This window comes from Melozone crissalis, unplaced genomic scaffold, assembly GCF_028551555.1.
Source record: "Melozone crissalis strain CALT ecotype California unplaced genomic scaffold, PUWL_Pcris_2 ptg000107l_1, whole genome shotgun sequence".
NCBI classification, from domain to species: domain Eukaryota; kingdom Metazoa; phylum Chordata; class Aves; order Passeriformes; family Passerellidae; genus Melozone; species Melozone crissalis.
The window spans coordinates 5,610,553-5,636,643 of NW_026535884.1; the positions used below are offsets into that span (position 1 = coordinate 5,610,553).

At 52.3% G+C, this 26,091-nt stretch overlaps 1 protein-coding gene across 2 annotated transcripts in view; it reads left to right on the forward strand.

The window, feature by feature from the left end:
* SAMD11 (sterile alpha motif domain containing 11) overlaps positions 1-26,091 on the forward strand; it is a 74,843-nt gene that overhangs the window by 11,946 nt on the left and 36,806 nt on the right. For both annotated transcript variants that reach the window (XM_054292115.1, XM_054292116.1), the window contains exons 3-5: positions 11,667-11,848; positions 14,617-14,667; positions 23,277-23,401. In XM_054292115.1, the coding sequence (XP_054148090.1) occupies positions 11,667-11,848; positions 14,617-14,667; positions 23,277-23,401 (358 nt within the window). The remainder of the gene's footprint in view (positions 1-11,666; positions 11,849-14,616; positions 14,668-23,276; positions 23,402-26,091) is intronic.

Consider the following 26,091-nt stretch of genomic DNA (forward strand, 5'->3'; position numbering starts at 1 on the left):
GTGTGCCCAGAGTGGCTCTGTGTGTGTGTGCCCAGAGTGGCTCTGTGTGTGTGTGCCCAGAGTGGCTCTGTGTGTGTGTGCCCAGAGTGGCTCTGTGTGTGTGCCCAGAGTGGCTCTGTGTGTGTGCCCAGAGTGGGCTCTGTGTGTGCCCAGAGTGGGCTCTGTGTGTGCCCAGAGTGGGCTCTGTGTGTGTGCCCAGAGTGGGCTCTGTGTGTGCCCAGAGTGGGCTCTGTGTGTGTGCCCAGAGTGGGCTCTGTGTGTGTGCCCAGAGTGGGCTCTGTGTGTGCCCAGAGTGGCTCTGTGTGTGTGCCCAGAGTGGGCTCTGTGTGTGTGCCCAGAGTGGGCTCTGTGTGTGCCCCCAGAGTGGCTCTGTGTGTGCCCAGAGTGGGCTCTGTGTGTGTGCCCAGAGTGGCTCTGTGTGTGCCCAGAGTGGGCTCTGTGTGTGTGCCCAGAGTGGCTCTGTGTGTGTGCCCAGAGTGGCTCTGTGTGTGTGCCCAGAGTGGGCTCTGTGTGTGTGCCCAGAGTGGGCTCTGTGTGTGCCCCCAGAGTGGCTCTGTGTGTGCCCAGAGTGGGCTCTGTGTGTGTGCCCAGAGTGGCTCTGTGTGTGCCCAGAGTGGGCTCTGTGTGTGTGCCCAGAGTGGCTCTGTGTGTGTGCCCAGAGTGGCTCTGTGTGTGTGCCCAGAGTGGCTCTGTGTGTGCCCAGAGTGGCTCTGTGTGTGTGCCCAGAGTGGCTCTGTGTGTGTGCCCAGAGTGGCTCTGTGTGTGTGTGCCCAGAGTGGCTCTGTGTGTGCCCAGAGTGGCTCTGTGTGTGTGCCCAGAGTGGGCTCTGTGTGTGCCCAGAGTGGGCTCTGTGTGTGTGCCCAGAGTGGGCTCTGTGTGTGCCCCCAGAGTGGCTCTGTGTGTGCCCAGAGTGGGCTCTGTGTGTGTGCCCAGAGTGGGCTCTGTGTGTGTGCCCAGAGTGGGCTCTGTGTGTGCCCAGAGTGGCTCTGTGTGTGCCCAGAGTGGGCTCTGTGTGTGTGCCCAGAGTGGCTCTGTGTGTGTGCCCCCAGAGTGGGCTCTGTGTGTGTGCCCAGAGTGGGCTCTGTGTGTGTGCCCAGAGTGGGCTCTGTGTGTGTGCCCAGAGTGGCTCTGTGTGTGCCCAGAGTGGCTCTGTGTGTGTGCCCAGAGTGGGCTCTGTGTGTGCCCAGAGTGGCTCTGTGTGTGTGCCCAGAGTGGCTCTGTGTGTGCCCAGAGTGGCTCTGTGTGTGCCCAGAGTGGCTCTGTGTGTGTGCCCAGAGTGGGCTCTGTGTGTGCCCCCAGAGTGGCTCTGTGTGTGTGCCCAGAGTGGCTCTGTGTGTGTGCCCAGAGTGGCTCTGTGTGTGCCCAGAGTGGGCTCTGTGTGTGTGCCCAGAGTGCGCTCTGTGTGTGCCCAGAGTGGCTCTGTGTGTGTGCCCAGAGTGGCTCTCTGTGTGTGCCCAGAGTGGGCTCTGTGTGTGCCCAGAGTGGGCTCTGTGTGTGTGCCCAGAGTGGGCTCTGTGTGTGTGCCCAGAGTGGCTCTGTGTGTGTGCCCAGAGTGGGCTCTGTGTGTGCCCAGAGTGCGCTCTGTGTGTGCCCCCAGAGTGGCTCTGTGTGTGTGCCCAGAGTGGGCTCTGTGTGTGTGCCCAGAGTGGGCTCTGTGTGTGTGCCCAGAGTGGGCTCTGTGTGTGTGCCCAGAGTGGCTCTGTGTGTGCCCAGAGTGGCTCTGTGTGTGTGCCCAGAGTGGCTCTGTGTGTGCCCAGAGTGGCTCTGTGTGTGTGCCCAGAGTGGGCTCTGTGTGTGCCCCCAGAGTGGCTCTGTGTGTGCCCAGAGTGGCTCTGTGTGTGCCCAGAGTGGCTCTGTGTGTGTGCCCAGAGTGGGCTCTGTGTGTGCCCAGAGTGGCTCTGTGTGTGCCCAGAGTGGCTCTCTGTGTGTGTGCCCAGAGTGGCTCTGTGTGTGCCCAGAGTGGCTCTGTGTGTGTGCCCAGAGTGGGCTCTGTGTGTGTGTGCCCAGAGTGGCTCTGTGTGTGTGCCCAGAGTGGGCTCTGTGTGTGCCCAGAGTGGCTCTGTGTGTGTGCCCAGAGTGCGCTCTGTGTGTGCCCAGAGTGGCTCTGTGTGTGCCCAGAGTGGGCTCTGTGTGTGCCCAGAGTGGCTCTGTGTGTGTGCCCAGAGTGGGCTCTGTGTGTGCCCAGAGTGGGCTCTGTGTGTGCCCCCAGAGTGGCTCTCTGTGTGTGTGCCCAGAGTGGCTCTGTGTGTGTGCCCAGAGTGGCTCTGTGTGTGTGCCCCCAGAGTGGCTCTGTGTGTGCCCCCAGAGTGGCTCTGTGTGTGCCCAGAGTGGCTCTGTGTGTGCCCAGAGTGGCTCTGTGTCACTCCTGGTGCTGGGCTCCTTTCTCTCCTTCCCTGGCTGCTCCACAGTTTCCTTGGGGAGCAGAGCAAGGCCAGGAAGGGACATCCAGGGGCTCCTGGGTGTGGTGGGATCCAAACTGAGAGGTTTTCACCAAAAAGGGAATCTCCCACACCAGGCACGAGTCTTCCAGGAGAACTTTGCTGTGCCAAGGGGACTTTGCCTGCTGGAGAATTTCCTTGCAGGATTAATTCTGAAATTTCACTGTGAACTGAGTAGATCAGATTTGGGTTCCTCTCTGAGCTGCTCTGGGCTCAGGGATGGGACTGGGGAATTTGGGGTTTGTGTGCAGGGGCTGTTTCCATAACTCTGCCTTTGTGCCCTCAGGGCAGCCTCATGAATGTGGAAAAAGCCCCTCTGTAAAGCAGAATTACAAACCTCCAAATCCCCCCAAGGACTTTGGCACAGTCTGTTGGTTTTTATTTGTTGGTTTCATGCTGATTTGGCTTGTTGCTTTTAATCCAGCTCATTTCAGTTCAGGTTAGTGTTTGTTGGAGGTTTTGGGATAGATGGGCTTTCTCTGTTTGTTTGCAGGGTTGTTTTGGGTCTGTTTTGTTGTTTTAAAGGGCTTGGCCCAGGTGGATTTTAACCCGTGCTGCACTGCAGACTCGCAGGGTGAATTCTTAACAGAAGTTGGTTCGATCTCTGTCAGATTTCACCTTTATGGAGGAACTGGAGATGAGGTGAATCCTGCTCTGAGATGGGGTGAGGGACCCCCAGAGCCCCCCCAGTGCTGAGTTTGGGGTGCTGAGCTTGGTCCAGCTCCCAGGGCTCCTGCTCTGGGGACAGTGGGAACCCCTGTGCTGCTGCTGCCACAGAAAGGCCCCCAAAATCCACTGCTGTGGGGCCAGGGAGCATTGCAGAGGGGGATTTGGGGGGCAAACAGCTGGGAATGGGGACCAGGGTGGCTGGAGAGGTGCTGTGAAATGCTCTGTGTGGTGGGAGTCGCTGCTCATGGTCCCAGCCCTGCTCCTCATCCTCTTCTCTATGGCAAACAGCTGGGAATGGGGATCAGGGTGGCTCTGAAAGGCTCTTTGGGGTGTGGGAGTCGCTGCTCATGGTCCCAGTTCTGCTCCTCATCCTCTTTCCCATGCCAAACAGCTGGGAATGGGGATCAGGGTGGCTCTGAAAGGCTTTTTGGGGTGGAAGTTGCTGCTGATGGTCCCAGCCCTGCATGGGATAGCCCCCATCCTCTCTTCCATGGCACACAGCTGGAAATGGAATCAGGGTGGCTGTGAAAGCTCTTTGGGGTGGGAGTTGCTGCTGATGGTCCCAGCCCTGCTCCTGGGCAGCACCAGCAGCAGCTGCCCCTGTTGGGGGCTGCAGCAGCAGCAGGAGCAGTTATTGTTCTGCACAGAGGCACAACCAGCCCAGATCAATGGCGCTGACGGTGCCAGCACAATGCTGAAGGATTTAATTTTGTGGATTATTAAATACCCTCTGGAAAGGAAAATATTAATTGGATTGCAGGCTTGGGAGGGAACAGCGGAGATGTAGGAGCGGCTGTGGTTTAAGGAAATAATTTTATCTCAGAGGGGCTTTGAGGGGCTCCAGAGGGGTGAGGTTTGCCCTGGTGCAGGGGCTGGGGTGAAGGTCCCTGCTCTGGAGAGGAGACAATGGGATGGAAGCTCTGGTGGGATGGAGGGGCAGAGCAGGGGCCCTGTGTGAGGCCAGGGCTTGCGGAAACCAGGCCAGGAGAGAGAGGGAAGGAAAATCCCAGCTGAGCTTGGTGTGGGAGGGTTCCTGTGGAGGGAACACATCACCTTCTCCTTAGGATGCTCCCAGGGATCCCTCACCCCGCAGCATTTCAGCATTCCCTGCAGTGTGCTGGGCCCTGCTGCAGGGAAAGGCAATTCCTGAATTCCTGAGCCCTCAGTGTGACCCAGGAGAGCGGCAGTGCTGCTGAATTCCGCTCTGAGGGAGGGAAGGAAGGACAGACACACAAACGGGGGGCAGCAGGGGAAGCAGCATCGCCTCGTTAGTGCCGTGTCAAGGGCAGCCGAGAGGTGACACAGGAGGAGTAATTTTGCTGTCAGAATTATTTAGAGATGTCATTAAAGTGCTCAGGGCTGTCTGTGGTGCTCCAGGGCACGGGCACCTGTGTTAATTTGCTCTGCTGAGTGTCCGGCTCACTGGCCTGGCTCAGAGGGAGCCGGCAGGCAAAGGGTGCCCTCAGAACCCTCATTAATTTGGAATTGCCCATCGGGTCAGGGCTGCAGAGGGCTCCCTGTGGCCCAGCTGTGGCACAGGGAGAGCAGGAGGAGGTCCCTGCTGGAATCCTGCCGGAGCTGTCCCTGCCATGGGGCACCTGCCACCGTGGGACAGCAATTTAGGGCTGCAATTGCCCATTTGCCATTGCCATTGCTGGGAGTTAGGGTTCCTTCCACGCCTGGGGTTTTGTGATTGGCCCTGGGTTTGGAAAAGAAATCTCCTCTGTTCTTATTTAATTATTCCTTGACCCAAAATAGTATTTTCTGTATTTTCTGTATTATTTTAGAAAAGTTGTGTTTGCTTGGAGCTGGTGCCCAGTTCAGCGCAGGGATTGGTTTCAGCAGCAGCCCTGGGATTTTAAAGGGCTCCAGGACCTCTAAAGGACTTTCCTAAAGGACTTTAAAGGAGCTGTAAGCCAGCACAGCTCCTGGGTAGGGCTCTTGGCTGTTCCCTGCCCTGGGTCCGTGTGTGTCAGAGCTCTGGGGCTGGGTTGGATCCCACCCCAGCAGCTCCTGCTCCCTGCCCATCCCATCCCAGCCCTGCCCATCCCATCCCATCCCAGAGCCCCCTGGACCCCAGCCCTGCCCATCCCATCCCAGAGCCCCCTGGGACCCCAGCCCTCCTTTATCCCCTTATCCCAGCTGGTTGGGGAGTGCCAGGGCTGGGATGCAGCTGCTGCTGCTGCTGCTCTGGGTTGCCAGGACAACCAGGGATGGCCCCTGCAGACAGGAAAGGGCAAACATTCCTCTCTGCAGCATCGCTGATTGAATGAGATTAGATGGAATTAGATAATCCTGGAATTCTCGCTGATTTGACGCCAGGCCTTTATTAAATAAGTAAAAGTACCAGCCCTTATAATAAAAATGAATTCTTCAAGATCAATAACTTTCCCTGCTGCTCGTCACAGCTGTGCTTCTTGAGATCTCTTTTTTCTGTGGCACGGAGTGAGCCGCACAAACCTGCCTTTTTTAATTTTATTCTTTTTTTCCTCTCCCAGAGGGGACAAATAATATCAATTCCTCTTTTACTTCCCCCTTGGGATTCACCCACTTAACCCTAAGGTGCCCTTGCAGAGGAAGGCACTGCAGGGTTCTCCAGGGATGATTCAGTGCACTGGAATTTCCAGCTCTGGGGTTGCTTAAACGCTGCCCACCATCACTCTTAGCTATTACAATGTTTTAGAGTTAAAGAAAAAAATGAAAATACATGAAAATACAAAAATACAAAATACATGGGAAAAAATCATGGGAAAAAATCATGGGAAAAAATCATGGAAAAAATAATGGAAAATTAATGGAAGAAATAATGGCAAAATTCATGGCAAAATTCATGAAAATACGAAAATACAAAAATACATGAAAGCACAAGAAATCACAGCTCCTCTGCAGAATGCCTTTAATTCAGAATTAAAATCCAATTCATTCTCTAATTCCTGCATTAGCAGTGTGATTTCTTACAGCATCTTTGGCTTGAAATTCATGAGCTGCTGGTGCAGGTCAGGATCTGGGCTGGTTTGTATCAGCACTGTGGATCTGGGTTTGGGGTTTTTTTTGAAGTCTCACCTTGCTGTGATGGATTTCTGAGGCAGAAGTTGAGTTCAGAGTAATTCCAAAGGCTGGGGAGCATTTCTGTCCCCTGGCGTGTGCAGAGGGCAGAAATCATCCTTGCCTTGGGAGGATTTAGCTCTGCCTTTGATGTGTGTGCTGTTGTCTTTAAACCACTGCAGGACCTGCACAAAGTGTGTTTGAAGGGTGTTTGGAATGATGGGCTCCGAGTTGCTGCGCTTTTCCTTGGGCTGCACGGCTTCCATCCTCGCAGAAACCCAAGCACGTTGTGTTGGCACTGTTGTCCCAGCAAAAAAAGATATATTGGTTTAACATATTTTCCATTAACAAGCTTTAATTTGCATAAATTATATCACCCCCTGTTAATTTATTATTACTTCTTCGGTTTCCTCTATTTCATTATTTCTCCTGGGGGTTATAAAATTACTGGGATTATTCTGCTTAAGCTTTTTAAAATACAGTCACAGTGCTGTGTTTTCCCATTCACCTTGTATTTCCTCATTGTTCTGAGGCTCATTAAATACCTGAAGTGTCACAAGAACTTCCCTGGGTTGGAATTCTGCAAGTCTTTGAGAGCAAAGTACCCAAGTTTGCTGATTTAAACCCGAATAATTTTGGAAGTTTCTGCTTGGACACCTCCTAAATCACTGCTTCCCCCTAAATCACTTCCTTCCCCAAATCCCCCCTTGGCTGGCTGGGTGGAAGAACCCGCAGTTATTATTCCTTTAATTTGTGTTTTTACCATCCTGCTCTTGTCTTTTGTTTGCCTTCCCGACCCCGAGTGTGATTTCAGGGGGGATTTTCCTGCAGCTGCAGTGTCCCAGCAGAGGCAGGGGTGTGCCTGGTGCTGCTGCAGGGTTTGGGCAGGGCTCCCCTGCCTCAGCAGCTCCAGCTGGGCCTGGGGAGGCTCTGCGGGGATTTGTGCTCCTGATCCTGTTGGTTTTAATGGGGCATTCACTGCTCAGGGGCTGCCTCACTCCTGAGCTGCTGCCTGCAGAACCAAGGGGTGTGAGAGTTTGACCCTGGTTTGGTTTAACCCTTATTTTGGCCGTTTCTCCATCAGAATTTGGGTTTGTGCTGGGTTTTGCCTGTGCAGAGATGACCCTGTTAAATAAATAACTTTTATTATTATTGGCGTGGTACTGCACACCCTGTGGAGTGCAGGGCACGTTGTGCTGTGCTCTGGCATTGGTGTTTTACTTTTGCTTTGAGCTGGAGTGAGGGAAATCCTGAGAAAGATTCCTGGAGCAGAATTTGTCCGTGGCAGGGCTGTTCATGGCAGGAATTCCTGGTGCAAGTTTTGTCCATGACAGGAATTTATGGAGCAGGATTTCTCCATGGCAAGAATCCCTGGAGCAGGATTTCTCCACGGCCCAAATCCCTGGAGCAGGATTTCTCCATGGCAAGAATTCATGGAGCAGGATTTCTCCACGGCCCAAATCCCTGGAGCAGGATTTCTCCATGGCAAGAATTCATGGAGCAGGATTTCTCCATGGCCCAAATCCCTGGAGCAGGATTTCTCCATGACAGGAATTTATGGAGCAGGATTTCTCCATGGCAAGAATCCCTGGAGCAGGATTTCTCCATGGCAAGAATTCATGGAGCAGGATTTCTCCATGGCCCAAATCCCTGGAGCAGGATTTCTCCATGACAGGAATTCATGGAGCAGGATTTCTCCATGGCAAGAATCCCTGGAGCAGGATTTCTCCACGGCCCAAATCCCCAGTCCCAAGGAGCAGGATTCCTCCCTGACCTGTGGAGCAGGTGCCACCCTGGCTCTGGCTGTCTGCAGGGGTGAATCCAGAGCTGGGATTTGCAGGTGGCGGCTCCTGCAGGAGGAAGATGAGACGGAAACGCAGCCAGGTGGGGTTTCGCTTTCCCTGTGCCAGCCTGCTGCAGTGCCCAGGGGTGACCCGGAGCTGCTTAGCAGAGCCCAGGAGGATCAGGAGGAGCCCGAGGCTGCTGCAGCTCAGGGGATTTGGGATTGGCACAGTGTCACTGGTGCAGCTCCTATTTGCTGGGCTGTTCTGTTTTGAGGGGCCTGGGAAATCAGCAGGTAAAGGTTAGATTGGGCTTCTGAGGTTGCTGTGCAGGAGGTGCTCTCACAGCTCCCCTGCCCAGCACAGGTGTGTTTTACCTGAGCTCATGCAGGTGGAACCCCAGCCTGGGCCTTTCCAGGCATCATCCCAGCCTGGGGTGCAGGACAGACCCAGCGTGTTCACTCTGAAATTTCGTGGTTTCACTTGGCTTTCTGCAGGTGGGCTGGGGCTCAGAGCAGCTGCAGAGTGGCCAGCAGCAAAACCCTGCAGCAGGTTGTGGTTCCCAAACTGAGGAAACCTCCAGGTTGTGGGCACAGTGTGTTAGTGAGGGTTTGTGTGCAGCAGGTCAGGGCTGGGGGCTCTGGGTGGGATTGCTGCTGGAATTCTGGAATTCCCTCAGGCATCCCCAGTCCTGCTGAGTGTGTCAGAGATGAGGGTTGGGGGCTCTGGGTGGGATTGCTGCTGGAATTCTGGAATTCCCTCAGGCATCCCCAGCCCTGCTGAGTGTGTCACAGGTGAGGGTTGGGGGCTCTGGGTGGTTTTTGCTCCTGGAATTCCCTCAGGAATCCCCAGCCCTGCAGTGTTGTCGCTGCTCCAAGGCTCTGTCCATGGTGTCAGACCCCAGCTCTGCTTCCCACCCTGGAATTCCTCAGTGCCCAGAGGGGAGAGGCCATTTCCACATTAAATTTCCAAACTTCCCCTCTGTTTTACCCCAATTGACTCTGGTTCTGCTTCCACTCCCATGTGAGGCTGGGGTTTTTTCACCTTCTCAGAAGACTCTTCCCTCTGGCATTGCTCCTTTTCCTTTCTTCCCTCCCAGCTTCTTGTTCTCCACTCTTTTGATGAATTATTTACCTCTCTAGTATTACTTTTTTTTTATATTCTCTTTGTGTTTACCTTCAAAACACACAACTCCCAACACCCCCTGCACCCTCCCTTGTGCTCCTTGGGAAGCCACTGCATTTATTGGTCACTCATTTCCCAGCATTAGTTATGAACACAAATGTTGTGAAATCGCGTGGTGTCACCTGGTGGGGCTCACAGAGTGCTGAGCTGGTGATTTTTGGGGTGTAGGGTTTATCCTTTGCAGCTGGAGGTGTGTTCTGGTGATTTTTGGGGTGCAGGGATTGATCATTTGCAGCTGGGTGAGTGTTCTGGCGAGTTTTGGAGTATAGGAATTTATTCTTTGCAGCTGGGTGAGTGTTCCTGGTGATTTTTGGGATATAGGGATTTATCCTTGGCAGCTGGGTGAGTGTTCTGGTGATTTTTGGGGTGCAGGGTTTATCCTTGGCAGCTGCGTGAGTGTTCTGGTGATTTTGGGGGTACCAGGATTTATCCTTTGCAGCTGGCTGTGTGTTCTGGTGATTTTTGATGTGCCCACTCCCCCAAAATCTGTGATGGACAGGCCAGCTCTGCCCTCTATCCCCATCTCCTTCCCCTGCATTTCCTTGGCCTGATCCCAGCACTGAATCTCTTCTAAAACAATTTATTCCCATTTATTCTGTGGAATGCCTCGCTCTGGTACCAACATTTGCTTCCAGCAGCCACCTCAGGGTAGAAATAAAAGCCCCAAACCCTCCAGTTGTGCTTGGAGCCCTTTGCCATCCATCAGCCAGGGGTCACAGGAGCTGCAGCTCAGGTCTGAAACCTGCAGGAAATCAGTCTTTGTTACACGTGAAATAAAGCAGTCTATGGGGAAAATAACCATAAATGTTCATTATTTGTACAGGAAAATCAATTTGTAGGCCAATTGACCAAATAAAGTAATACAATTTGCTGGGAAATCCCCCAGGTGTGGCAGGGAAATGGCAGAGCGGGGCTGCAGGCTCAGGGCTGTGTGGGGTGGGAGGCACGGGAGGCTGGGAAAGGAGTAAAACTGCAGGAAAGGGCGCAGGGGAGGGGAATTGGCATTTTTGGGTGGTTCTGCAGCGTTCTGTGCGTGGGGACAGGGACAGCCCTGGGAGCTGCTCCTGTTGTTCTGCTGCTCCAGAGGTGCCACAGCTGGGATTGGGAACAGAGGGGAAATGTCTGAGAGCATCCACACCCTCTGCTCCCTGAGAGCTGGGGAAATGTCTCCAGAGAAAAAAATTAACTTATTATTTAGATTTATTATTTCTATTTGTTATTTATATGTATTATTTCGATGTTTAAATCTAAAATATAGATTTATTATCCATAATTATTATTTACAGTTATTTATATTTACATTTACATTAATATTTTATATATACCTATATCTATATTTATATTTATACCTATAATCTATATTTATATTTACATTTAAATTTATATTTACATTTATATTTATAAATATAGTTATAAGTTGTTTTATATTTATAAATATAGTTATAATTATTAATTATTGTTTATTGCTATTGTTTATATTATCATTTATGTTATTATTTAATAATTGCTGGATGTTTCCCTGGAGCACTCGGGGCTAATGAAGGCCCAGGGGACAGGGACAGGGCAGGATTATCCCGGCCCTCTGGGAGGTGTTGGCACTGATCACAGCTGAGGGGAGTGCAAACTCTGCCACTCCTGCAGGGAATGTGTCCCCTCTGCTCTGTAATGCCCTAATTAAAGCCATTCCCCAGGTTTGTTATTGGGAAAAGCAAAGGAAAATATCCCAGGCTCTCTGAGCCTCCCCCTTTCCTCTCCCCTATCTTTGTTATCAATAAAAAGAGGGGGAAAATGCTGTCTGGGCTCGAGGATTTCCTTCACATATGGAAGGGATTTAGAATGCTCCTGCTCCCAGAGCTGCCCCAGCGTTCCCTGGCTGCTCCCTGTGCTTGCCAGCCTCACCTGGGAGCAGGGGCCGCTTTCTCCTGCAGGTTTTTATCCAATAATAATTATTTCTGAGGGCTGAATCACAGGCACGTGAATCACCTTGCAGACAGCTTTGATATTTTCAAATTCATGGCCTCGCTGGGGTTCCCATCCCAGTTCCACTGGGACTTGGATTAAAAATGAAATCCAGTTCCATTTGATTGGCTGAGATTGCGATTCTGTGGGGCAGTGGCAGTGCAGCTCTGTGGTTTGCAGGGTCAGGAGTTCCCTGGGAAAGCTTTCACTGAGTGGTGAGCTGGGAAATATTCTGGAGGCAGAGATTGGAGCCTGACTGTGCTGCCTCCCTCCTTTCCCCTCCCTGAGGATGAGGGGCAGGCTGGGGATGAAGGGCTGGGAGAGGCTGGAAGGGCAGGGCTTGGTCAGGACTGGAGAAATCACAATCAGAAGTGCCTGAGCTGCAAAGTCCTTTAAAAAGTGACCGAGTGTGAGCCACGTGTGCTTTGTGAGCCGTGTGTGACAGCTGTGGCTGGTCAGGAAGAGCTTTCTGACGGAGATGAGCAAGTTTTTGTTCGGTGTTTGTGGAAATGCTGAGGTTTCTCAGTGGTGTTTGTGGAAATGCTGAGGTTCCTCACCAAACCCTGTGTTTTTGTCTCTCCCGTGGCAGAACCGGGGCCGGCTGGCAGAGAAGAGGAGCATCCCCCTGCCCCCCAGCAGGGTCCCCAAGAAGGAGCTGGGCCCCCTCCTGTCCCCCAGCGAGGACAGCCAGGACAGCGACAGGAGCCATGGGCAGCAGCAGCCCCACGTGAAGCAGGAGGAGGACCTGCACATCAGTATCATGAAAAGAAGGTACCTGCGGGCAGGGCTGGGGGCACACGGGCACAGGAACCTGGGCACAGGCAGCCCTGCCCCAGGGAGCCAAGGTGTTGTGGGGTTCTGTGTTTGGTTCCAAGCCTCAGAGCATCCTGAGAGCCTCCGGGGGCAGGGGAACGATGCTGGAATTGCAGCAGGGAGCAGGAGCTGCTGGATTTTGGTCCTGTTCCTCTCAGTGCCATGGACGTTCATGCTGGGACTGTGCAGCCCTAGAGGAGGAGAAGGGATGGCCTTGAGTGAGTGGTGACCCTCACCGGGGCCCTCCTCAATATTCAGCTCCCAAATTCCAGATCCTCTTCTGGGGGCCTCAGTGCCCTCAATATTCAGCTCCCAAATTCCAGATCCTCTCCTGGGGGCCTCAGTGCCCTCAATATTCAGCTCCCAAATTCCAGGTGCTCCCAGCCCTCTGGAGAAGCAGGAATTTCAGGAAATCTGTGACCCCAGAGAGCACAGCCCCAAAGGACTGTGCCCCGTCCCCCTGGGCTGTCACCTCCCCGTGATGCACAGCAGGGCTCAGCTCCTGAGACAAGGCTGTAAAAGCAGAGCAGAGGGAGCTGAGGGCAGTAATTGCTTTCCGGGTGGTTTATGTGCTCCTTGGCTGGCAGTGCAGGAGCTGTTCCCCCTGCTCAGACAGATGCTGGTACCCTCAGCAGCTCAGGGAAGGAGCAGCCAGCTCTGCCCATAAAGCCTCCTGTAATTAATTTTATCATTGCAGCTGTCCAGTGGTGCTGCTGGAAATGGAAATGTGTTTTGGGATGCACCTGGGCTGCTCAGGAGCTCAGGGAACCCTCCCAGTCAGCTTTGGTGATCTGCCCTGCCCCTCCTGCCCCTTTAATTGTGCTTTTAATGCAGCAGAATTAGTGCTGGGTTGTCTCATTAGGGGGAGAACAACGTGATAACTGCAATTGATAACGCTGGGCCCCCCAAACACAAAGTGCCCTTATCTCAAATCTTTAATTACTGTAATTGCTGTGCCTGGTTTGCTGGGAAATGAAGGAGGAATGTGTGGGAGCTCCCAGGCAGTGATCCCCAGCCTGCCAGGGCTGTGCTCTCCTGCAGTTTGTGCCCCTTGGTTAATTTTAATTTCCTTGGGGGGAGCAGGATTCTCCCAGCTGGGTTCAGCTCCCCCTGATTGTGTGCCCTTGCTCTTTTCCTTTCCCTGATTTTGTGCCCTTGCCCTTTTCTTTTCCCTGCTTTTTTACCCTTTTTCTTTTCCTTTCCCTCATTTTGAGCCCTTGCTCTTTTCCTTTCCCTGATTTTGTGCCCTTGTGCTTTTCATTTCCCTGATTTTGTGCATTTGTTCTTTCCTTCCCTGGGACCTGTGCTGCAGTGTGGGGGGCAGGTGGGACAGGTAGAATTCCCCTGAGGGCAGGAACAGGTGGAAAAACCAGGAATTCAGTGCTCAGTGCCCAGGGAGCATCTCCTGCTCCCAGCCCCAGCATCCCTGAGCGTTCATCCCTCAGACAGGGGAGCCCAGGGGTCTCCTGTTCCAGTGGGGGGAGAATGGAACAGTGACCCCTCCTGATGGCCCTGGGAGGCTCTGGGGACGTCAGGAGCAGCCTGACCCCCTTGTGATGGCCCTGGGGACATCAGGAGCAGCCTGACCCCCTTGTGATGGCCCTGGGGACGTCAGGAGCAGCCTGACCCCCTCGTGATGGCCCTGGGGACATCAGGAGCAGCCTGACCCCCTTGTGATGGCCCTGGGAGGCCCTGGGGACATCAGGAGCAGCCTGACCCCCTTGTGATGGCCCTGGGAGGCCCTGGGGACATCAGGAGCAGCCTGACCCCCTCGTGATGGCCCTGGGGACGTCAGGAGCAGCCTGACCCCCTTGTGATGGCCCTGGGGACATCAGGAGCAGCCTGACCCCCTCGTGATGGCCCTGGGGACGTCAGGAGCAGCACAGCGGCCCCAGAGCCCAGACACGACAGCTGGGCCCTGCAGGGGCTGTGTCCCATCTGCTCCGGCCTTAATTCACCTGCTGTGGCCTCCCCGGGCTGGGGGGCTTTGCTGGCCCCCACGGAGAGCAGAACTGGGTTAAACTGGGATGGGGAGCTGGGCCAGGCCTGGCTTAAACTGGGATGGGGAGCCGGGCCAGGCCTGGGTTAAACTGGGATGGGGAACTGGGCCAGGCCTGGCTTAAACTGGGATGGGGAGCCGGGCCAGGCCTGGGTTAAACTGGGATGGGGAACTGGGCCAGGCCTAGGTTAAACTGGGTTAAACTGGGATGGGGAACTGGGCCAGGCTTCAGCAAACCTGAGTTAAACTGGGATGGGGAACTGGGCCAGGCCTGGGTTAAAATGGGATGGGGCTGGAATTTGGGCTGGAGAAGGCAGGAATTGGAGCTGGAATTGGGGCTGGACAAGGCTGGAATTGGGCAGGAATTGGGGCTGGAATTGGGGTCTGGAATTGGGTCTGGAACTGGGGCTAAACAAGGCAGGAATTGGGGCTGGAATTGGAGCTGGACAGGGCTGGAATTGGGCAGGAATTGGAGCTGGAATTGGGGGCTGGCCAAGGCAGGAACTGGGGCTGGAATTGGGATTGAACAAGGCAGGAATTGGAGCTGGAACTGGGGCTAAACAAGGCAGGAATTGGGGCTGGACAGGGCTGGAACTGGGGCTAAACAAGGCAGGAATTGGGGCTGGGGGGTCTCTCGGGGTCCCCAGGCTGGAGCAGGGTTCAGGGGCAGGACATGAGTGCTCAGCCCTGCCTCTGAGCTCTGTTTTTGGTTTGTTTGTTGTTGCAGGATTCACACCCACTGGGATCTGAACATCTCCTTCCGAGAGAGCTCTTGCAGGTACCGTTTTTGGGCCCCTCTCTGTGTGGTGGGCTGAGAGTTTCTGATTGTTCCTGGGTGCTGATGGATGGAAATGAACATTTCTGGCAGTTCTGGGGTTAATTTCTTCCTCCCTTAGTTCCTCATCCTCCCCTTCCCACACACCCTCTCTTTTGTTGTTATTTTGGGGGAAGTTGTGGGGCAAACAGTCCCTTTTCCATTGGAAGAGAGGATTGATGAGATTTCTAAAGGAACCCCAATTTTGATGGGTTTACTCTGGTCCCAAGAAGGTGGAAATTCATGAATTGAGGCTCTCCAGTTGCAAACTGAATATTCCTCTGTGACCCCTGACATCCTGGGCGTGGTGCATTATCTTCATGTGCTGCCAGCAGCCACAAACTCCTCTCATCCTTTAAAAACCCAGAAATGTGCACTAAAACCTGGCATTTTGAAAGGTTTTTTTCATTCTGGATTTCCAGATCAGGATGCAGCCCTTGAGTTGTAGAAAACTGATTGATTTGTGGAATGAGAGCAATGAATCTGAGCTGGGAAACTTCTCAGGGAGGAGAAAGCAGCAGGAGGAGGCAGGGTGGGGTCTGGGGGGGTCCCTCCACTCCTGGGTGCTGGGGAAATCAGGATCTGCCAGGGGGAAATTGGAGTTTTGCTAAAAGGGAATTTTTGGCGTTTTGTGTGAGCCTGTTCAGTTAGAGATGGAAAAAAAGGGAAATTATTGCTACTGCTGGAGCAATGTCCATGTCTTTAACTGGAGAGGGATTCAGCCTTGGCCATGGGAATAATGAAGGTGGGAAATCCACGTGGGCTCATCCTCCAGCAGGGAGCAGTGAGGGCAGAGCAATTCTCTGGTGTTGAACTGGTGTTTCAGGCTGTAGCTGTGAGCCACAAACCGCCACAATTCCCAAGTGTTCCAGGTTAGGAGCACAAACCCAGCCCACAGTGAGCACCAGGAGCCAGTGCAGCAGCTCAGCACCATAAAAGCAGGTTTGGGAAAGGCAGCCCTAGACTGCAAACCCTGCCTGGCTGCTCCAAGTGCTGGGACTCTCAAATACAAAGGGATGGATTCCTTCCATGCGAAATTTCAGCCCAGAGCAGAATTTTATGGTCGTTATAAACTCCTAAAAGGCAGAGGTTTGGGATGGAAGTGCTGACAGTGCCTTAATTAATGGCCCTGTGAGCAATGATTCTGCACAATGGCAGCTGAGGGTGCCAACACCTTTGGAAATTAGAATCCCTGTCTTAAAAAAAATAATTCTGAGCTTGCAGTGTGTGGAATAAAATAATGGTCTGGTTTTTATGTCAGATGCATTTCCTGGTCTTCCTCAGCTTGACTGTTCCCTTCAGTTTAGCTCTGTCCTGGGAGAAACCTCAGTAATTCCTATTGGGAGCAGAAGTTTTGCTTTTCCTGAGGAGCCCAGCTGTCAAAAGCCGCCCATCCAGCCCATGTAAAAGGGAACAAACCTGGTAGTGCTGTGTGGCAGAGGAAGGATTTGGGGGTTTCTGTGTTTGAGCAGCACCAGCCCTGTAAAGCAGATTTCAGTTCCAGCAGGGCTGGCAGACAGGTTCAGGTGCTGTCCCACACCTGCCCTGCTGGGTGTGCAGCTGCTGAAGGGGAATGGAACAGGGGAGAAGGGACATAAATCAGGCTGGGGAAAAGGAGGAGGTGAAAAACACCTGGGAAAGGAGATGGGAGAAGCAGAGAAAATGGGAACTGCAGTGATTTAGCTCCGTGCTTTGGAAAGGAGAGCAGGGCAGGATTGAAAAGCAGCTGCTGGTGGAGGTGTCAAGGCTGCTCCTGACTCAGCAGAGCTCTGCTGGGTGACACAAGTGACATTATCAGTGGCACCGATCAAAGCTGCTCATTTTATTTTCCATTTTTCCCATTATTTTATTCCACGCATTGCATTATTTTAATATCATTTTAATATTTCACCATCTGCCCTTGGTGAGGGGAGGAAATGAGGGGAATTCGGGGTGTTGGAGGAGCCCTGAGCCCCGTGAGCTGTGCCAGCCCCACGTCCCTGTCCCTGCAGAGCAGAAATCTCCTGACAGGTCCCACACTCAGGGATGCCTCTCCTCCCTCTCTCAGGGTGCTGCAATTCCAGCTGCTTTTTATTTATGAGCTTGCAGGGAGCTGAATGACAGAGCAGGCTTACAGTGAAAACATCTTCATACTTATTTCCACCTTATTTTGGAGTTGCCAGCCCTACTGATCATTTTTATGAACTGTCACGAGCATTAATGAAATTTTATGGGCATTTTGCTGGGGACATTGCAGGATGATTAATTTGTTTTTCCAGGCTCAGGCTGCAGGGAGATTTAGGGCTGTGCTGCCCATGGGGAGGGTTGGGGTTTTCAGGCCTCTCTGCTCCCTCCAGTTGGGAAAACTTTGTTTATCCTCCTGTTTTCCTCTCCTCATGTCCCCTTTTCCCTTGGTGCTGCTGGGTGAAGCTCAGGGGTGCAGGGCCCTGGCAGGCAGAGGGGGAGGCTGGGGAATTGTTCTGGCAGATCGTGGGTGACAAGGACACAGTGACACACAGGGCTTTGTACCAGGGGGGAAGTCTTAAAAGTTACGCAAAAGGAGAGCAATGAAAATATAATACAAATTCAAAATAATAATAATAATAATAGTAAGCACACTATACAATATAATATATAAAACATAATATACATATACATATTATAATACACAAGAAAGAAATGTATTTATAGTATATACTTGTATTTAATAATAAAATATATTTTTATATATAATAAATAGAATAAATATAATACAATACATATAGCAATATTATATATAATAGAGTATAATATATGATAATACAATAAAATACATAATGTGTATAACAATATAATATAATATATAAGTATAAAATAAAATATAATATATAATAGAGTATAATAATATACAATAATACAATATAATATGTAATTATATACAATGCAATATACAGTATAAATATACTATAAAATATATTTATATGATAAATATATAAAAATATGTTTTACAAATCAAAATAATAATAAGGGGTGGCTTTCCCTGAGCTTTGCTTGCTGGGTTTTGTTTAGAGAACAGAATTAATTCCCATGGGAACATCCTGCTCCTGTGGTGGGGGGCATTTCCAGGAGCTGCCTTGGCTGACTGTGCCAGGGAGGTGCCAGTGCTGGCAGGACAGGTGACGGTGCTGCAGGACAAGTGCCAGCCCTGCAGGACATGTACCAGCCCAGCAGGGAGGTGCCAGCCCTGCAGGACAGGTGCTGGTGCTGCAGGACAGGTGCTGGTGCTGCAGGACAGGTGCCAGCCCAGCAGGACAGGTGCCAGCCCAGCTAGGGAGGGGCTGGTGCTGCAGGACAGGTGCCGGCCCAGCAGGACATGTACCAGCCCAGCCAGGAAGGTGCCAGCCCTGCCAGGAAGGTGCCAGCCCCACAGGACATGTACCAGCCCTGCCAGGAAGGTGCCAGCCCCACAGGAGGGCTCAGGCCGCTGCCCCCACCCTGCCCTGTCCCCTTGACCCCAATCCCAGCCCCGGGTGGCCCTGGGTGGCTTTGGGGCTCTGCCCAAGGTGACCGTGGCCAGGAGGGGCGCTGGGGCTGAGCTGAGGCTTTCCCTGATCCCAGCCCTGCCTCTGCTGACTCAGGAGCCCGGCTTAGGGCTGCCCTGGGACACTGACCTTGCTTGGGGCCAGCCAGGGCACAGCCAGGGACGGTTGTTCCATTGCAGGAGACACCGATCGCTCAGAATTCCTGCTGGTGCCTCGGCCTGGCCAGGCGGGGTCAGGGGGGCAGTGACACCCAGGGTTTCCAATGCAGAGGGAATGCCCTGAGCCTGCACCTGAGCCCTGGAACAGCCCTGGGTGCAGCTGCCCCTGCCCCGGTGCCTGCCCTGCTGTCCCCTCCCTGCAGCTCTGACATCCCTCCCTTTGCATATTGGATTTTCCCTTTCTTTATTGGAGGGAGGGGCAGAGGGTCGGGGCAGTTTTATGGCTGCTCTATTGATCGGGAAAATTTAATATAATCCCTGCACTTACTGCCTGATCGTTAAAGGGATGGAGAGCCGCTGGGATGTGTTCTAAAAGAAATGTTTTTCCATTTTATTTCCTTCCCTATTTCACTTTCTGAGTCTCTCTTCTCTTCCAGTCCCCTACTTTGCATTCCTGCAGAGAATTTTGAGTGTGTTTTCCCAGCTTTGCTTTGATTTGATGGAGCTTTAGGGAAAGTTCCCCACTCTGGTGTGGTGCTGGGTCTGTTCCCCATTCCCTCAGCTCTCCTGCAGTTCCTGGACCTGTGGAATTCTGTCCCTGCTGCTTTGGGAGTCCCTGAGGTTCTGTCCCAGCTCTCTCTGGAGCTCCTGAGGCTGCAGGGCCAGGTGGCCTCTGCTGTCTGCTCCATTCCTGGGCATCCCAGAGCCCAGAGCTGCCAGCCCAGTGAGGTCTGGAGCAGGGCAGGGAGAGCCTGAGCTCCAAAATTACACAGGATCTCATTCTGGAGCTCCAGATTCACACCAACAGCTCACTCTGGAGGTCCAAATTCACACCAACACCTCACTCTGGAGCAGGGCAGGGAGAGCCTGAGCTCCAAATTCACACTAACACCTCACTCTGGAGCAGAGCAAGAACAACCTGAGCTCCAAAATTACACCAACACCTTACTCTGGAGCAGGGCAGGGAGAGCCTGAGCTCCAAAATTACACAACACCTCACTCTGGAGCTCCACATTGACACCCACCCCTCACTCTGGAGCAGCCCTTGGCAGCTGCAGCTGGCTGAACTCCTCCTCTGCCTGGCACATCCCTTCTCCTGGCTGGCATCTCTCTGCGGTGACCCTGGGGCTCAGGGCAGGGCACAGCTGGCAGTGCCAGCAGGGTGGCAGAGCCTGCCCGGCTCCTTCAGCCTCACTCGTGAGGAGGATGAGGCGCTGGGAGCAGCCCCAGCACCTCCTCACTGGGGGCAGAGGGCGCTGCAGGAGGGGAAGGGCAGCCCCTGGTGGGAGTTATTCCCATTTTGCCCGGCAAGGGCAGCCCCTGGTGGGAGTTATTCCCATTTTGCCCGGCAAGGGCAGCCCCTGGTGGGAGTTACTCCCATTTTGCCCGGCAAGGGCAGCCCCTGGTGGGAGTTATTCCCATTTTGCCCGGCAAGGGCAGCCCCTGGTGGGAGTTATTCCCATTTTGCCCAGGAAGGGCAGCCCCTGGTGGGAGTTATTCCCATTTTGCCCGGCAAGGGCAGCCCCTGGTGGGAGTTATTCCCATTTTGCCCGGCAAGGGCAGCCCCTGGTGGGAGTTATTCCCATTTTGCCCAGGAAGGGCAGCCCCTGGTGGGAGTTATTCCCATTTTGCCCGGCAAGGGCAGCCCCTGGTGGGAGTTATTCCCATTTTGCCCGGCAAGGGCAGCCCCTGGTGGGAGTTATTCCCATTTTGCCCAGGAAGGGCAGCCCCTGGTGGGAGTTATTCCCATTTTGCCCGGGCCGTCTCCTTCCCCCGTGCAGTCTGCGAGCAGAGCCTGCGGGCGCCTGGCTGCCTGCGCTCTGCAGAGCCCTGACACTGATTTATCCTCTGCTTAATTGTCTCCAGCCATTAGTCTGCTCGTCCCTCTCCTCCTCAGACATGCACTCGCTGCTAATGGCCGCAAATGAAGCGCATTTGGGAGGCGTTGTGCCAGCCTGGGTCTGCCTGGGCAGGCTGGGGGTGGCTGTGACCCTCGGGGACATCTGTCAGCACCTCTGTGCCCACTGGGGTCACAGGCCAGCAGCCTGGGGGCTGGGGTGGACAATGGGACTGGGATCTGCCTGATCCAGTGGGTAAACTGAGGCAGGAGTGTCCCTGTGGCTCCTTGAGCGTGGATTTGCTGATGCACCTGTGCACACCTCGATGTGTTTTTAGTGGGGTGGAGAATGGGACTGGGTTCTGCCTGGCTCCAGGGGTAAACTGAGGCAGGACTGAGCTTGTGGCCCCCTGAACATGGATTTGCTGATGCACCTGTGCACACCTTGATGGTTTTTATTTTAAACCATGGAAAATCAGACAGCAGGAGGTTTGGGGGCAAGAGAGCAGCACACCATGATTTTTTTTTGGGGGGCAGAAGAGCAGCACACCATGATGTTTTTTTTGGGGGCAGGAGAGCAGCACACCATGATGTTTTTTTTGGGGGCAGGAGAGCAGCACACCATGATGTTTCTGTGGGGACAGGAGAGCAGCACACCATGATGTTTCTTTGGGGGCAGGAGAGCAGCACACCATGATTTTTTTTGGGGGGGCAGAAGAGCAGCACACCATGATGTTTCTGTGGGGGCAGGAGAGCAGCACACCATGATGTTTTTTTGGGGGTAGGAGAGCAGCACACCATGATGTTTCTGTGGGGGCAGGAGAGCAGCACACCATGATGTTTCTGTGGGGACAGGAGAGCAGCACACCATGATGTTTCTGTGGGGACAGGAGAGCAGCACACCATGATGTTTTTTTGGGGGGCAGGAGAGCAGCACACCATGATGTTTTTTTTTGGGGACAGGAGAGCAGCACACCATGATGTTTCTTTGGGGACAGGAGAGCAGCGCTGCTGGTGCTGGTGGCGACGATTCCCTGCACTGGGCTCTGTTTCCCCTGGATCCCTCCGGGTGTTCTGCCCTCCCTGGGCTCTGAGGAGCTGCTCCACGGAGAGGGGCTGCATTTTCCTGCTGGGTGGAACAATCCCTCCCAGCAGCCGAAGGTGTTTGCCCAGCAGCCTGCTCTGGGCTCCATTGGGATGCGAGGCAGCGTGCAAATGCAAAGATGCAATTATCCCATTTCTCTCTTCCCACTCCCTGCTCTCCTGGCTCCTCTCCTCCGCCCTTTCCGGGCCTTGTGCTGATGGCAGCGTTTATCTGCATTTGTCCTCTGTCCCTGACAGCCGCTTATTGATTGGCATGATTAAAAAGAACTGATAATCACTTCACATTAATCCCATAAATGACTTAAGACACCAAAATATTTGCATAATGCATCTTAAAGGTGGCAGCTAAAAGAGGATAAGACCCAAAACTGCTTGGCACAGGAGAAATGGGCTTCCCACTCACCTGTGGGCTTGCTTAAGTAATGAGCCTCGTGCTTGCATAAGGAGCTCCGGGGGGAGGTGGGAGGCTGCTCGGGGGATTTGGGAGCCCGGCATCCCTGCTCCTGCTGATCCCCCCGGGATGGGGATCCTGGAGGGAATCAGGGGCTGTTTGTGTCTGCAGCTCCCCTGCCATCTGCGGCCAGACGCCCGCTGAAAGTACCTCAAGACTTTCTGTCCTGGGCTGATGAGCTTAGCAGCAGCTAGACGCGGATTAGCTCCGTCCCTGCTGCAGCCGGGCTGGGCTGGAGCCCCGGAGCTGCTCGGGGCCAGCAGCAGCACGGGGGGATATTTAAGGCAGATCAGGGCTGGTAATGCTGCAGATAATGCACCCTCCGGGCTGCCCTGCCGGGCCCAGGTGAGGACACCCCGGGTGGGAGCAGGGAGGGAGCTGTGGCTGGGCAGGGAGGGCAGCGTTCCTCGTTTATTCCTCGTTTATTCCTCGTTTATTCCTCACTTATTTCTGTCCTTTCTGCCAAGTGTCTCTGGCTCTCCTGGCTCTCATCCTCCCTTCAGAGGCAGGGCAGGAGGAGAAGTTGTCCTGTTGAGCTGGGGGTGAGCCCCTGGTGCTGACAGGATGGGGAGCTCAGCATCTCCTGCAAGCGGACAAACCAAAGGGAGATGTTCCAGCACCACCAGCTCCTGCCACCTTCTTCCTCCTCCTCGCTCCTTGTAGATCCTTGACTCAGGAATATTTTGCAACTGGAGAGTGGTTGGCCAGCAAAAGAATTCACCACTGAGCTGCAGTATCTGCTACAGCGAATTGGTTGTTGTGTCCATTATCTCCATAGAAGGAAAAAACAAATAGAAAAAAGGACTAACCCAGCCTAGTTAGCAGCAGTGTGATGCAAGGAGAGCAGGCAAAATAATGCTGAATTGCTCTAACACAGTCTCTTTCCCAGAAGGAAGAGCATTGTTTCAGGATCTGTTGCAGGGGGAGTTGAAAATGGGTTTTGTAAATAAATCTGTGCCCTCAGCTCTGGGGAACGCTGCTGCCCGGGCTCGTGGTGGGTTCCTCTCTGAGGAGAAAACCATCATTCAATCAAACCAAACAGCCTTTTGTCCCAGCACTGATGGAATGGAAAAACTTGGGTTTGCAAGAATAGAAGGGTGGCAGCTGATAGAAAACTATCAGTTATTTCAGTTCAAGTTTCCTATTCATTCTGGAGCAGCTCTGCCAATTCCTCCGCTCGCAGATTTTCCATCCTCGATGCGAGTCCTGGCCCACGCAAGTTCTCTCTGGCAGGGCTGGGACCAGGAATCAGCAGCTCTGGCAGCTGCAGGGCCCTTGATGGGAAATGAGAGGGGAGTTTGGGAAGGGCTTTGGAATCCTCGAAAATCCGGGAGAGGTTACGGAGGGAGGGAGGGGAAGGAGGGAAGGAAGGGGCAATCCTGCAATCCAGCAGTGCTGCCGCACACAAAAACCTCTCCCAGCTGTGCTCACATTGGGGGAAAAATCAGTTCTGGGGGATTGGTACTTCAGGTGCTTTCAGAGGTGCGGTTTCCCTAACGTGGGGTCTCTGTGCTCTGCCGCAGCCGCGACACCGACCTGTCCAGCATCATCTCCAGCCTGCAGCAGGGCCGCCAGCTCGGCATGCCAGAGAGCCAGAGCCGCTGCGAGCTCAAGAGGAACCCCCTGGACGTGGGGCTGGCAGCAGCAGGTGAGGCTGGGGCGCCCCTGCTGCCCCGGGCTCGTGGGCTCCCTCCCCTCCGCTCCCTCTCGCCTGTGCTGCTGTTCACAGGGGTCCCAGGGCAAGGGGAGAGATGGAAATCTTGACTCTGTGTTTCAGAAGGCTGAGTCATTATTTTATGATAGGTATTATTATTATTATTATTATTATTATTAATCTATATAGTATTATATTATTATATATATTATTACATATTATAATTATTTTATTATATATATTTGTGATATACATTATTTTATGAAATATTAGTTATTATTTTATGATATATATATATGTGTGTGTGTACATATATATATATAATAGTTTTTATACATATTAATATATATTTAAGCTATACTAAAAGAACAGAAGAAAGCGTTTCATCAGGAGGAAAGAAGTGGAATGACAACAAAAGCTCGTGTGACTCTCAGAGTCCGAGCCAGCTGACTGTGATTGGCCATTAATTAAAAACAACCACATGAGACCAATCCCAGATGCACCTGCTGCATCCCACAGCAGCAGATAACCATTGTTTACATTTTGTTTCTGGGGCCTCCCAGCTTCTCAGGAGAAAAATCCTGGCAAAAGGGTTTTTCATAGAATATCACGGCTACGCTCGCTCCCCAGTCCCTTTGTTGGCCTGTTGGATTTTTCCATGTTGCATTTCAGCTGGAGGAAATGCTGTGGTGCTGTGGCTAAGAGGAAGGTGGGGAGGGTGGCTGAGGAAGGTGGGAAGGGTTTGTGGTGCTGGAGAAGCCCTCTGGAGGTCCCCAGACCCAGCGGGCTGTGCCAAAGGAGCTTGAGGCGCACGGCACGGCAGCGTCCCCAGGGCTGGTGCCAAGCGAGGCAGAAAGGCCTCGCACAGAGCACGATTGGATTTGTAATTTCATTAATCTCGGGTTCCCCGCGCTGCTGCAGGGCTGCCAGCTCGCTGGGAGCAGGGTGGGTTGCGTTTCTGGGAAGGTTTGGGTTATTTCGCTGGTTTGAAATGCACCCAGTGTGGAACCAGAGATGCTCCTGTGGGATCCTGCCCTGGGTGGGGTCTGGGGAAGGGTCGTCTGGTGGTGCAGAAGTCCACAAGTGACAGTCTGGGATAAATAAACCAACATCTGCTTGTTGATTGAAGGATCCTTCAACTAGAAATGAAAGTTGAGGAAAAGCTGGGGTTTCTGTCAGTTTTTATTGTGTTTTATTCAGTTTTATACCCTGTCCTTCCAAATCAGAGCTGCATCTCTCTGTGAGCTGTTTTAGGCCTTCTCAGAAAATCTGTCTGGTTGTGTTCATGTGTTTTGTCAGTCATTCTGCTGAGTGTGTGAGTGAACCCCAGATCCAGAGGGAGCCCCACACCTGAATATCTTTGGGAATGGGGTGAAAACGTCAATCACATCTTGAGGATGGGCTCAGGAGGGGTTTATGGTGTGTGTGTGCGTAAATCAGCCATGGCAGCTCCCAGACTCTGCTCTCACAGCTGCATCTCCAATCTCATCATTAACAATTTCCCAAAGCCCCTTTCCCTGCGCAGCTCCAAAGGCCAATCTGGCCATAAATCCATTTTTCCCCGTGACCCTGCTGCAGCCTGCGTGGCTCAGCTGACCCTGGGTGTCAGAGTGGGTTTCGGTCTTGTTTGCTTTGCAGAGAAGCTGCTGGGCCTGATCAGCATTGCTGGAATTCCCTGGGACCCGTGGCATCCCAGAAATGCAAAGGGTTCTTCTCATTCCCACCAGGAGAAGGGATGAGGTGTAGGAGCTCTGACTCCTCTCTCTTAATTGGTGTTTGAGCTGCTCTGGTTTGTTTTTAAATTAGGAAACTGTGAGAAATGGCCTCAAGTTGTGCCAGCAGAGGCACAATATTAGGAACAATTATTAGGAACAATATTATCAATATTAGGAATGATTATTAGGAACAATATTATCAATATTGGGAGCAATTATTAGGAACAGTATTATTAATATGAGGAGCAAATATTAGGAACAATATGATCAATATTAGGAACAATATTATCAATATGAGGAGCAAATATTAGGAACAATATGATCAATATTAGGAACAATTATTAGGGACAATATTATCAATATGAGGAGCAATTATTAGGAACAATATGATCAATATTAGGAGCAAATGTTAGGAACAATATGATCAATATGAGAGGCAATTATTAGGAACAATATTATCAATATTAGGAACAAATATTAGGGACAATATTATCAATATTAGGAACAATTATTAGGAGCGGTATTATCAATATTAGGAACAATATGATCAATATTAGGAACAATTACTAGGAATGGTATTATCAATATTAGGAACAATTATTAGGAACAGTATGATCATTATTAGGAACAATTGTTAGGAACAATATTATCATTATTAGGAGCAATTATTAGGAAAAATTTCTTGGGGGAAATATTATCAATATTAGGAACAATATGGTCAATATTAGGAACAGTTTCCTGGGGGAAATACTGTCAATATTAGGAACAATTTTTAGGGGAAATATTATCAATATTAGGAACAGTTTCTTGGGGAAAGAGGCTGCCCAAGGCAGAGGTGGAATCACCACCTGGAGGTGTCCAGGTCACCTGGGGACGTGGGTTGGTTAATGGTTAAGGCTGGTTGGTTAAGGCTGGTTAATGCTTGGCCTGGCTGGTCCTGGAGGTCTTTCCCAAAGTTTCTGATCCTGT